Raw genomic sequence first — 13,558 nt, 5'->3', positions numbered from 1 at the left:
GAGAGAGGGAGGGAGAGAGGGAGAGTTCTAATTTTACTTATTTTTGTGCCTTTCAATTTGTCTTATGGCCCCTGCGGCCGGCTGCCAGCAAAGCCAGGCTGGTGGCCCGGCCTTGTAATTTCTGTAAGTGCCTCTGCGATAAAGTGATGAGATTAATCCATCAGAATTCCTGCAGCCTCCGGGGGAGTCTAGAAGAGCTCAGGAAGGGGGGGGTGCTATGGCACACGTGTTCACACTTACCTTCTACCAAATGAAGCGGGCAAGTTGGGGGCAGGCTCTCACCAGACAGGGGCACAGGTCCTCGCCAGCTCCGATTCAGGGTTCTAACCTGGGATTGTGTCCAGTGTAGGCATGTGCTGATTCCATTCCAGGAGAGTCATTAACTTCTCTGAGCCTCAGTTTCCTTACCCATAAAATGGGCATGGTTCCCATTTCCCAAGGTTGTACAGATTCAGAAAGCACGGCAAGGGACAAGGTTCGTGGGTACCTCCCTCGGCTCAGAGCAGTTAAGGCTACTGCTGACATTTATGTCCAGGCGGATCAGAGAGCACAGCCAGAAGGGTCCAGGATATTCTTGGAGGTGTCAGATCTAAGACTACAACACGGCAACATTTGAGAACTTGAAAATCCGCCTCCCACAGCTGGGCCTCAGAATTGCAGCTGCTGGGCCTGTGGGGCTGCCCTGGCCCAGGCTCTGAGACTCAAGGCCCTCAGGGACAATGTTGTTTCTGGCTGACCTCAGAGCCTGCAGGCTCGCCACAGTCAGGGGCTGCAAAGAAAGGGCTGGGCTTCAGGCCCTTCGCTTTCACTCCTTGTCTCACTGCTGGAAAACGGATCCCTTTCACTTTGAGTGACCAGCTGTCCTCTGCTCTCTGCTCGGCTCCCACTTCCTCGTACTGCATGATCCCACTGCAGCTGCTTCTGCTCCGCTCTCAGGGACCTGGCCCCTCACTGTGGCTGCCTCACTGGGCTCCCGCTCTGCAGCCCCTGCACATGGTGTTTCCACCTGGAGGGCCCTTGGGCTCCTGGGCTCTCTCAAGTTACACCCAGCCCCACGTCATCTGCTCCTCTTCTCTCTTTTGTTTCATGGAAGGGACACCCAGCCACCCTGCTGCCTAAGTCAGACTGATAGGGCAGCCTGGGCTCCTTCCTCTCTGCTCCCAGGAGCCTTTCCATCCTACTGCCTGGATGTTCCTCCCTCCTTCCCCGGCTGCTACAGCAGGACCACCCATCTGCCCTGGGGTCCTCGCTTCCCTCTCGCTTCTGGAGGGACACTGAGGACCTCTGGGGACAATAGCTGGAGGGGACCCTGGTTCATCCTGACACACATCTACACACCTGCCCAAAAGCCCGCTGAAAGACAGCAAAGGAGAACTGTCCAGGAGTGGCCACACACACCAGTAACCCTACTTACTCGGAAACTGAGGCAGGAGGGTTGGTAGAGTTTGAGACTAGCCTGGGCAACTTGTCAAGACCCCGCCTCACCACCACCACCATGAAAAAGGGCTAGGACTGTAGCTTACTGCAACAGCACTTTATTAGCACATACGAGGTTCTGTGTTCAGGTCGCAGCACGTATGTGTGTACACGCACACACACACAGAACGGCAAGAAAGGAAAGAAGACATATTTCAAAAGAAAAGCCCAGGAGCTATTCCAGTTTAAAAAAAAAAAAATCAAAGACACGGACGGACAGTAGGCTAGAAAAGTTGGAGACAGATCCTGTAAGTTCAGTAGCCAACCACCAGGAGTTTTCTTGTTGTATGCGGTACCAGGGCTGAATCCAAAGCCTTTCCACTGAGCTATATCCCCAGGCTTTTTATTTTTTAAATTTGAGACTGGATTACTACAGGACTAAACTGCTCAGGCTGGGCTCAAGCTTGTGATCCTTCTGCCTGGATGTCCCAGTGTGCCGAGATTACAGGCACATGCCACCACAATGAAATAAGGTCTTTTAAAAATGGTTACCTCTTGGACTGGGGATTTAGCTCAGTGGTTTCACTGCTTGCAAGAAGCACAGGGACCCGAGTTTAATCCGCGGTACCAAAAAAAAAAGGTTACCTCTGAATTGGGGTCAGAGGAGATGGGTAAAGCCAGAACACTTATGTTTCCTTATAAAATTTATATTTCTATTATGCTCTGTAAACAAGGTATGCACTTTTGGCGGGGAGTGTACTGGGGATGAAACTCAGGACCTTGTACTTGCGAGGCAGGAGCAGTGTCACTGAGCTACATCCCTGGCCGTCACACATCATTTTGGTAAAGAATTTAAAACATAACTTCAAGAAACGATCCAGCCTGGAGTCAGTCCTGGCCGTGAACACCTGTAATCTTAGCACTTGGGAGGCCAAGGCAGGAGGATCATGAGTTTGAGGCCATTCTGGACTACAAAGTGATGAGTTCAAGGGCCGGGGATTTAGCTCAGTGGCCATCACTTGCTTCGAAAGCCCAAGGGCCTGAGTTTGATCCCCCGTATAAACAACAACAACAACAACAACAAAAAACCAAAGTGAGTTCAAAGCCAAGTGGATTACATAGTGGGACCTTGTCTCCAAAAACAAAAGGCCCTGTGCTCTGGCTGCACCCTAATCTCCCCACAAGAGGTTCCACTCGCTCTACCCTCACCCCGTCCAACTCCTCCTGGGCCCCAGCCGTCTTCCAGGTCCCCTCTGGAAGTCTTCTCCACATCCCCAGAATCTCAGTCTTCATGTGCCCTCACAAGCTTTCCAGTGACACCTCCGCCCCTTCTAACCCTGGGAGGCTCTCACCCTCCTCCCCACCAGCCCAACATGCCATAGTTACAGCCACCAGCTGAGCTTCCGAAGCAGGGCCTTGCCTGGGCTCCTCCTCCTACACTGAGACCATGTTTATGTCTTTGCAACTCATGGGCAGTGCCTGGCCCGATTACTCATCTGTGGAGTGGATAAATACAAAAGAAATGAGGAAGGATCGCCCGCCACCCAGAGAATCCGGAGGTTCTGTGACGGTGACCCCCAGCTGCCAAGCGCAGGGTCTCCGCTGCGTCCTTCTCCTTCCTCAGGCCAAACGTACCCATCGCCGACCTTTTAAAACAGACGAGCGGCTGTCCCTTCTCTCTGCAGGGACTCTCCAAATGTCTCTCACTGCCTCCACGTGTATTTCATCAACTCTAAAACGCTTTCAAGGGTAAAACGCACCAACAGTGTTTCTCGGTGCTGGGAACTAAATCCAGGGCTTCCCACAAGCTGGACTAGGGCTCCGAAACTGCTTCCTTGCCATTGGTGTTTTCATTAAGAGTTCTCTGGGGTTTATTTATAGAATTTTTTAAAGATAAAGATTTGATCACCTAAATTTTTGTTTTTTCAGTACTCGGGACTGAACCCAGGGCCTTTGTACTGAGCCACCCCATTCCCTTTTATTTATTTTTATTTTTTTATTTTGAAACAGGATCTTGTTCAGTCACTAACCAGCATAGGCTTCAACTTGCAATCCTTCTGCCTCAGCCTCTCAGAGAGCTGAGATTACAGGTGTGTGCCAGCATGCCCGGCTTATACAGTGCCAAAGAGAAAATATAAGAAAAGTAAATGGAGGAGTACAGCTGAGTTGTGGAGCACTTGCCTAACATGCAGAAGGCCCTGGGTTTGATCCCAGCATTGGGGAAGGGAGGAAGGCGGGGAGGGAGGTATTCAGACTCTTCTGAATCAAGCTATCCTGTTCCTGATCTCCCTCGGAACCGTCCTCTCTGACAAGGTAGCCAACCAAACTGAGCTCCTTCGCAGTGCTCAGTGCTGTCTCCGGAGTCACCTTCCAGGCCACCGGTCCAAGTTCTGCACACTTGGATGTGCACACGACAGTACCATGACACACAGCCCAGCAGAGACTCAGGCCATGGGTGAATGTGCACCTCGGCACGGATGAAACACGTCCTCAGTCCTCATCCTCTCCTGCTCACCGAGTCCTCCACCCCTTCCACCAGCCTCCCTGAGAAGCTTCCCCTACCCTACTGCTATTCTCAGACTGAGCTCGCGTCAGGCTCAAGAGGGCCTGGACTGGGTGAATCAGACAGCCCAGCCCCGCCCCGCCCCGCCCTCCGGACTTTCAGCTGCGGTTGTTGCAGATGGGGCCCTAAATCTGCATTTCTCCTTCCCTCTTCCTCTTCTTTTCCTCATCTCCCCTCCCCTGTTAGTCTCTTTTATGCAGTTCTGAGAATTAAACTCAGGGCCTTGGCACTGAGCTACATCCCCAGCCTTTTCTTTATTATTTTGAGACAGGGTCTTGCCAAGCCACTAAATAGCCCAGATTGGGTTTGAACTTGTGATCCTTCTGCCTCAGTTTCCCACAGTGCTGGGACTGCAGGCGTGCACCATGTGGGGGTAACGGTCGTGTACCATCATGCCCTGCTCCAAATCTGCATTTTTAATGAGCTCCTGGCTGAAACACAGGGCTGTCTAGGTGGCGGGTTTGAGAACCACTTACCCAAGACCTCCCTAGACCCCAAGCCCCACAAGGATCCCACTCTGGACTCTAGGCACTAATGTCCAACTCTTCAGGATCTCTGTGACCCCTCTCCTCTAGTACCAGGCATCAAACCCAGAGCCTTGTGCTTTTTATTTTTTACTTTTAAGACACGGCCTTACTAAATTGCTCAGGCAGGGCTTGAACTTGTGATCCTTCTGCCTCAGCCTCCCCCGTAGCTGCAATCACAGGATCTGCCACAGTACCAGCCACTTTTGGAGGATTTTAACCCTTCTGTCACTGTTCTGGTTTGCATACTCCAAGCGGGACTGTTAAGCAGAAAGCTCTGAACTACTGTTACAAGTACCTCCAGACTCCCTACATCCAGACCACAGATTCTCTCAATTATCTTACTAAAAGGAGACAGGATTAATCCCCTGCTCAGACACTGTTAATAAGCTAGGTGCTGAGGCACATGATTATAGGGGCAGCTACGTAGGAGGCTGAGATGGGAGGATCACTTGAACCCAAGGAGTTGACAGCCCAGACTGCGCAACACAGTGAAACCGCATCTCAAGACAACGAAAGTCTTCAGTGACTTCCGGTGTCCAAGCATAAATGACAAGACGAGTACTATTTACTCTACGGTCATCAGATGCCAGGGACTGAGTTACACACTTCACACGTATGTCATTTAGTTCTTGCAGTTAACACCCTCTGGACAGGAACTGTCAGTTGGCCCTGGGGGTTAAAACTAAGGTGTGGAGCTAGGATTCTAAAAACGGTCCTCCTCCTCCTCCTCCACATTGGGCCAGAAAGAGGCTGGTGGGTCCCAGGGGACCCAAGACAGCGGCACAAAGACAAAGCCCAGGAATGGGTAGCAGTCAGGAGACAGGATTAGCTCAGCGATTTGTTGGCCTGCCTTGCAAGCGCAAGGACCCAAGTTCAATCCCTGGTACCAAAAAAAAAAAAAACCCAAACAAACCAGTCCTCCTCTGAACTCTGGGTGTCACCAGAGTCACAGACCAAAACACATCCTGACCTGTGCCTCCGAACAGGAGGTTACAAGCTGTTTCCCCAAGCTCTGCCAACAATGAATGCCCGTGGGTCTGACTTTTTCTCTATAGATGAGGAAACTGAGGCTGGAGGATCCAAGTCCTGCCCAAGGTCAGCCAGCTGGCGAGTCGCTGTGCTGGGACCAGCACCTGGCTCCTGACTGCTACCCATTCCTGGGCTTTGTCTTTGTGCCGCTGTCTTGGGTCCCCTGGGACCCACCAGCCTCTTTCTCCAGGACAAAAGGCCTGGAGGTGGTCCAAGGCAGGATAACCCATCACTCACGCCCCTGCCCTATCCTTGGGGACTTTCATTCCAGGCTTACATCTGAGCCCAGGAAAGGAAGAAGCACCGCACCAGAGCACTCTCTCACTTGCTCTGCCTTAAGCCACAGACCAGGAGTGGCTCCACGGGTCTCCTAGTGTGTCGTGAAGGCAGTCACCTCTCCTGGGAGCTCAGGGAGGGTCAGGTCGGCTTTATCTTCTATATAGCCCAGCACTCGCTAGGCTCACCTGAGGGTTCTGGGGACCGAACCTGGGGCTTCACACATGCTAAGCACATGCCGTACTACTGAGCTAAGCTATACCCCCAGAGTCTTACTAAATTACCTATACTGGCCTGTAACTCGAGATACTCCTGCCTCGGCCTCCCAAGTACCTGGAAGTACAGGTACACACTACCACGTCCAGCATCACCTTCCCTAGACTATCAGACCTCTCTAGCCCCACATCCTGCCATGTCACCTCCACTTCCTCCCCCTTGCTGTTCCCGCCGCCTGTGTAAATTGGAGCCACTCCTTCCCATGGTCCTCCTCTCCCACTCACGGTCCGCTCTCGTCAATGACTTTCTCCTCCACAGCACCCATCTTGGTCTAGTCTCGTGTTCTTTCTTTATCACATTTATTGTCTGCTTTCCTCCTAGAAAGAAAGCCCACCAGGGTGGGGGCCATCACACTGTTCCCAGACTCCCAATACAATAGGTGAAGCTCGATAAATACTCAAAGAACTGAACAGCTACTTCAGCTCGAACGTAAAGCAGGGGTTTCCCTGATACTGTCCTTTAGGAAAGAAGACACTGCTGAATGTTTGAGTGCTGTAAAGTCTCCCACCAGCAGTGCCATTATGCCCAGGTTTGGTGGCGCACACCTGTAATCCCAGCACCCAGGAGGCTGAGGCAGGAGGATTGCCATGAGTTTGAGGCCAGCCTAAATTGCATAGCAAGACCCTGCCTCCAAAAAAAAGTCACTTTACATTGAACAAATGATGATCACATAAGACAGCGACAGAGACCCTGTTAGAAGCTTTCAATGAAATAAACAGCCAACTGCAGCACCTATGCCAGAGGTTCACCACCACTGCCTTAAAATGACCTCAATGAAAGTTAGTCATCTCCATGGAGGCACATGTGGTCACACACGCCTGTAATCCCAGCACTTTGGAAAGCTGGGCAGAAAGATTGCAAGTTTGAACCCAGCCTAGGCAACTTGTCTTAAAAAAAAAAAAAAGAAAAGAAAAAGAAAAAGGCTAGTTACTTGCATGCAGCAACAAAGGAAGCAAAGAAATTCAACACAAACTTAGTTATTCCCAGGGATGGTACCTTCCAGTAACCAATATTGGGTGTCCAAAGCAGCGCATTACCCAATATGGTATAGAAATCATGCCATAAATCAACACAAATCAAATCTTAATGGTCTAGATGGATTCATATGCTTGGAAGGAGGGCAGAACAGATACACACGAACACTCAAGCACCTAACACATAGAGGAAGACATGAGGCTGGAACCACTGTGTTCTATGACTCAACGGAGCTTGAGAAAAAGCAGACAAAGACCAGAGATTCCTATAAAAAAAATTCCATAAAACTCTGCTCAATATATGAATAGAAGAGATTTTCAGCCAGGAGTGGTGGCGCATGCCTGTAATCCCAGCACTTGGGAGGCTGAGGCAGGAGAATCGCTATGAGTTCGAGACCAGCCTGGGCTACATAGTGAGTTCCAGGTCAGTCTCAACTACAGAGTGAGACCCTGCCTCAAAAAATCAAGGAAAAAAAAAAAAAAAAGATTTCCAAAACATAACGTACTGTTTTACATTATGTGATTTAAAACATGTAAGTAAGACTGCAACTGCATATTGTGGTAAACAGACATTTTCTATCCCCAAACTGGCCAAACTCCTTTGGTTTGCCATCTTTGGAAAAATGGGGGGGGGGTCACTCTGGACGCTTGGATTCAGACCCTCGAGACCTTCCTATATACGGGGACCTGCGAGGCAGCATCGGTCAGTGAAAGCACAGTCTCTGTCACCCTGTCCCTCCAGAACCTATGGTCTCCCAGAGGTCCTAGGCCGGAAGGGCAGCAGGCGCAGGGTGGGCCCGAGCTGGTTTGGGCAGAGCGGTACAGGTGCATCTGGGTGTCTTCCAAGGGGGAAGGGACAGCCACGAGAACGACGTCATTGACTGTACGGAACCCGAGCTCGCAAAACAGCTGAGGGCAAGAGCTGTGCGATCCTGATCTATCCTGATTTCACAGGCAACAGAAGCCAGGGCCTGGAAGGAGGAGGGGAGGGTCCCGAGGGGAAGCTGATGTGGGAGGGGACAGGTGTTTAGGTTGGAGACACTAGCGGTATTTAAATGATAAGGAGACTCAGAAAGTGAGAGGGGAAGACAAAGGAGATGAAAGCAAGGTTTCTGGGAAGAGGGAGGAGACAGACTTCTGCCTGGAGGGAAGTTTAGCGGGGTAGGGGCATTTCTTCTTCCAGTAAATGGGTCACAAGAAATAATAGGAATCAGACACAAAGCCAGACAGCGGGTGTGGGACAGTGGGTGGGTTTGCTGACGCCCACTGGAAAGCTGAAGGCGTCTAGTTCTGGGTGAAACAATAGTCAACCAGGTGCGGAGGCACACGGCCCATCATCCCTCCACTGGGAAGGCTGAGGCAAGACTGCAAGTTTGAGGCCAGCCTGGACAATTTAGGAATCCCTGTCTCAAAACCACGGAACAGGAGGCAGAGTCACTGCTAAGAGTGGGAGACAGGGCGACAGAGTAGAGACTTTGAGGGCACAGCTTGGAAAAGAGCCTAGAAAGCCACCTCACTACTTTTGGCGCTGGTTTCATGGGCTCTTCTTGGGGCGGCATCAGTACCACAGCCCGGAACTGGCACTCTGCCCTCAAGCAACAGGCGGGGCTCCGTGAGGGCTCGTCTCTCAGCCAGACTCCCACCGCCCACATGGAGGAGCCCAGGCAGAGCACAAACACAAGCCCAAACTGACGGCCCACAGGGGAGCCAGTTCATCACCAGAGGGAAATTCATCAGATCCAGCGAAGGTTTAGTGCAGCAGGCTGACCGAGGCCAAGAACTCCCTTTCCCCCAGCTGGTGCCACCTAGCTCTTGCTCTCTCTGCCCGCAGGGCTTCCTTCCCTTGGACAGGCTAAGGAATTCGATCAGGCGGAAGCTGCTCCTGTACCTTCAGGAAGGTGCTTCTGTCTATCTCTGAGCTCATCTATTCTCAGTGAGTTCCAGCCCAGCCTCCAGCGCCAGCAACATTTCCAGCCTGGAACTGAACAGAGCTGGCGCGACCAGGAGCCCTGTAGACCTGGGGAATGAACCTGTCGTGCCCAAGGCCGCAGGGCAGAGGAGTGCAAACCTTTTCTGTAAAGGGCCTCAGTGAGTACTTGAGGCTTTGCAGGTCTGACATCTCTGATGCAGCTACTCAACTCCTAGGTACCATCAAAGCAGCCACAGATAATATGTAAATGAGCACGTGTGGCTGTATTCCAGCCCTACTTGATTCCACAAACACAAGAGATGGGTGTGGTGGCACATGCTTATCATAATCTCAGCAGTCCGGAGGCTGAAGGAGGATTGCTACAAATTCAAGGCCAACCCAAACTATATAGCAAGACCTTGTCTCAAAAAGCCATGAGTAAATAAATAAATAAAGCCTGTGATTTGTTCCCCTCTTCCCTCTGCCCCTAATGTACCAGTATCTGTCCCGCTCTCGCCTAAAATCAAACACACAATGAGCCAGTGAGCGCTCGGTAAGTATTTGTCCAGGAATGGCTTTCCTCCCAAGTCTATCATGACATCCTGGTCCGTGCCAACTCTGGTCCCTTCTCAGTGTAGCACTGCATGGAGCCAAGTGACAAGGAGGTCGGCAAGTGGGAAGGCCAGGTGGGAGCAAGTGGGCGTACTGTTGTTACAGGGGGATGGAGCACTCCAGAACTAAAGCCCTCCAGCCAAGGCCAAGGGGTTGCTCTGGCTAATAATGGCCTGGAGACTGAGGGTGCAGTTCCCTGAGAAGCCCTAGGTTTGATGATAGTCACCACCTCCTACTACCACTACCCCACCCCAAATGGCTTGAATATTCCCCTCCACAGGGAGGGTCCCAGGAGCCTGCACTGGAGCTGGGAGGCTAGAGCTAAGCCTCAGACTCCCGGGGAATTAAGCATGGGTTTCCAGCTTTTTGGAGACAAGATCTGGTCCCCCATCTCATACATGGTGAAGGGGCTCAATAAAAATGCTCACTCAGTTCCTACCGTGTCGCTGTGGCTGGCCGATTACAGGTCTGATCTTCCTCTTTATACTTTTCCTACTTTCCAAATTTTCTACTACTGGAATCAACAAAGTCAAACTCTTTGTTAGAATAAAACCAGAAAAATTAATGACCCAGTGAGAGCAATCTATCCACCTCAGAGTTTGCTTTTCTTTGCTCCTCAGAGAATCCTCTTTCTAATAGTAACGTGAACGTCTTCTTGTAAGAAAGCCCCCCCCTCCGCGCCACTTCTGTTCCCTGCAGGATTGCTGCTGTTTGTCTTTGGACTTCTATGAAGTGATTATTATCCTATTCGTGGAAGCAAATAATTAAGGCTATTTCCAGAACCTTCGTGTGGGCTCCAGACTTGCTGAGAACATTTCCAGCCACTTGGCCCTGGTGAGGATGCAGTGGAGGTCCCAGGTCTGCACACACCTGCTTCTGCTTTCAAAATCCTCAACCTGGAACCCTCCAGCCCCACTCTGGAATAGTATGGAGAGAAGAAGAACGTGACTGTCTTCTAAATACAACGTTCTAAAAACTGATCTCCAAGAATCCAAAATAACGAAAGCCTCATTGAGACCACTTCCCAATTTAGGCAGAAAAATGCTGCTGCGTCAGTAACTTTGGTTTAAACATCTCTCCTAGGTCAAACAGAAGACACGATCGACACTGTGTGTTTCAAACATAGGGACCCCAGGGCTACTCCCAGGCTCAGGGGTGGGGGTGGGGTATAAACTGGTAGGTGCCTAGCGGGCGAGAGGCCCTAGGTTCACAGCCAGCACTGAAAAAACACTCAGGCAAAAAAAGACCAGGACGCGGCCATCATGGTGTACTGGAGTTTATGGCATCAGACAGAAGGTACTGAACAGGTGTTTCCTGAGTGTAGTTGTTAACAGGTCTCCTTGCAGACTAGGTAAGTGAACTAAGACAGGGAGTTGGAAGAAAACTTGTTTTCAATCTTTCATAGTGAATGAATTTTTACCATGTTTATTTTGGGAAGGGTTCATTCAAAAATAAACATTATGTAACTAAAGTAACTTAATTTGTTATCTCAAAATAGTAACTCTGTTGTTTGATTTAAATATATGTAGTTTGGGTCAGGGATTTAGCTCAGTAGTTCCGCTGCCTGCCTTGCAAGTGCAAGGACCCGAGTTCAATCCCCAGCACCAAAAATAAATAAATAAATAAATAAAACTAAATAAATATATGTAATTTTAGGAGCTTCGTTTTATGTGTGGGTTTTTTTTGTGGGGGGGGCGCGTTTGAGACAGGGTGTCACTATGTAATTGAGACTGACCTGGAACTCACTATGTAGCCCAGGCTGGTCTCGAACTCACAGCGATCCTCCTACCTCAGCCTCCCCAGTGCTGGGATTACAGGCGTGCATCACCACGCCTTTTATTTATTTTATTTATTTATTGTTTTGGAGACAAGGTTTCTCTATGTAGTCCTGTCTTTTTTTGATTTTTTCTTTTTGGTATGGGGGATCGAACTCGGGTCCTTGGGTCCTTGCGCTTATTGGTGGAACCACTGAGCTAAATCCCCAGACCTATGTAGTCCTGTCTAGTCTCAAACGTGTGATCCTCCTTCCTCAACCTCCCTAGTGCTGGGATCACACACACGTGCTACCATGCTTGGCTTTATTTAAACATATGTAGGTTTTTTTTGTCTTGTTTTGTTTTTTGGTACCGGGGTTCAAAATCAGGACCCTGCGCTTGGGAGGCAGGTGGCAGAACCACTGAGCTAAATCCCCAGCCCTAAACATATGTAGGTTTTGAAAGCTTGTTCTGAAGCCAGGATGGCCTTGAACTTCTGGCAATCCTCCTGCCTCTGCTTCTCAAGGGCTAGGATTACAGGTATGCACCCCCACGCTGACTAAAAAGCTTGTCCTGAAAACTCAAACAAATTATGTTTCTGTTGTCTTAGGGCATGTCTTAAGTGATACTAATTAAAGTGAAAAGAATCATTGTAAACATTTATTTAGCACTTCTCAGTCCCCACCCGTAGCCTCATTTAGTACTAACAGGTCTAAGTGAGGCAGGAAGGCAGTGCCACTTCACAGACGGAAAAGCTGAAGCGCAAAGAGAAATCCAAGCAGCACATCCAGGGATCAGACAAAAGGCAGTGGACAAAACTGTTTGACCTAGAAGCAGAGGTGGGGTGTGTTAGCCCTCGTTCCTCTTCAGCCCAACTACTGTGCGAAACGTATCCAACCAACCCTAAGGCCCGCAGCTGGTTTAGCAGATTGCCATCTGAAGAAAGTTCAATGGGTAAATATTGAATGAAGGAACGAACACAAGCATCCCAGGGAAGCTCAGCCTGCCCTGGGGTCTCCTTATCCTAGTGCAGAGTCTGTCCCAGTGGGAGGGCCTCTTGCTCTCAGTAACCTGCAGGAGTCAGGACTTTTGTCCGTCCAGCTACTAGAGCCTCAAACAAAGCCGGGTACTTATTAGTGATCAACAGGCAACCCGGCTGAATGAATGTAAGAGCTCAGCACCTGGCCTGAGGCCCTGAGGCCATGACATTCACAGCAGAGCGGCTCCCTGTGTCAGGAACTTGGGAGGGCAGCCCCCCAACACACCTGTGGCTGAGTGCAGAGGGACCCACACACTTATCAGAGTGACTCACCCCACCTCCAAAGAGGCAGCCACCCCCATGGCCATCTGCCTGACTTGGCCGATACGCAAATGCATCCCAAAAGTCCCAAGATAGGCCCAATGGGATCCCAGCATGATAGTCCTGCCCTGACTCTCAGTCTTTATCAGGACACTTCTGCAATTAAAAACAAAGCGATGGCCAGGTGTGGTGGCCTATAATCCCAGCACTGGGGAGGCTGAGGCAGAACTCATTCTGAGTTCAAGGCCAACAACCTGGGCTACATAGTCCAAGGCCAGCCTGAACTACACAGTGAGACCCTGTCTCAAAAAAAAAAAAAAACAAAGAAAGGGGGCCCTCTATATTTCAGCAGGTCTGGAATGGCAGGCCAAAGGATGCTTTTTTTCCCCCCAGAAAAATGAGCTTTGAGGAGACACACGTTGGACAGTGCTTGCCACACTGACCAGGTGTCCATGGTTAAGCCTTTGTGCGGGTTTTCTTTGGGGTTTCCGGGGTGCAAGCCTCAGACAGTCCTTGCCCAGAGTCCCAGACATGAGGAACCCTGAGGCTTAAGAAGGGGCCCCTCCAAAACCTTTGCTGCTCCCCACCCGCACCGACCCAGGCCTGTGCTGCCCAGCACGCACCTTGGATGGTCCTCTTGAAGAAGGCCTTGCAGGCCTCACAGGAGGCCACACCGTAGTGGTAGCCAGAGGCAATGTCCCCGCACACGAGGCACAGGCGCTTGGGGATGGCGTTGAGCATGTACTCGCACTTGATGGCCGAGTCCTCCATGATGCCGCTGCCACAGTCCTCGTAGCTCTTGCGGCACGGGGTGCCTCCCAGCCCCGCACCTGGGAACATAGGCGGCGAGTCCAGCCCGTTGGCGTGAGCGCCCAGGGCCAGGCCAAAGCCGCCGCTGGCGTCCGACGAGCCGCTGGGGCTG

The 13,558-nt window shown here is 50.8% G+C and overlaps 1 protein-coding gene across 1 annotated transcript in view; it reads right to left on the bottom strand.

Annotated features, from left to right (window-relative positions):
• Positions 1-13,558, bottom strand: part of Esrrb (estrogen related receptor beta) — a 100,027-nt gene that overhangs the window by 39,738 nt on the left and 46,731 nt on the right. Inside the window, exon 2 of the mRNA XM_033766694.1 lies at positions 13,260-13,558. This exon is cut by the window's right edge and continues 75 nt beyond it. Coding sequence (XP_033622585.1) covers positions 13,260-13,558 — 299 coding nt within the window. The remainder of the gene's footprint in view (positions 1-13,259) is intronic.

Source organism: Fukomys damarensis, unplaced genomic scaffold (genome assembly GCF_012274545.1).
Source record: "Fukomys damarensis isolate Sample0158 unplaced genomic scaffold, DMR_v1.0_HiC HiC_scaffold_21, whole genome shotgun sequence".
NCBI classification, from domain to species: domain Eukaryota; kingdom Metazoa; phylum Chordata; class Mammalia; order Rodentia; family Bathyergidae; genus Fukomys; species Fukomys damarensis.
Note: the sequence above shows the minus strand (reverse complement) of the source record. Positions and strands in the feature narration are given on the sequence as shown.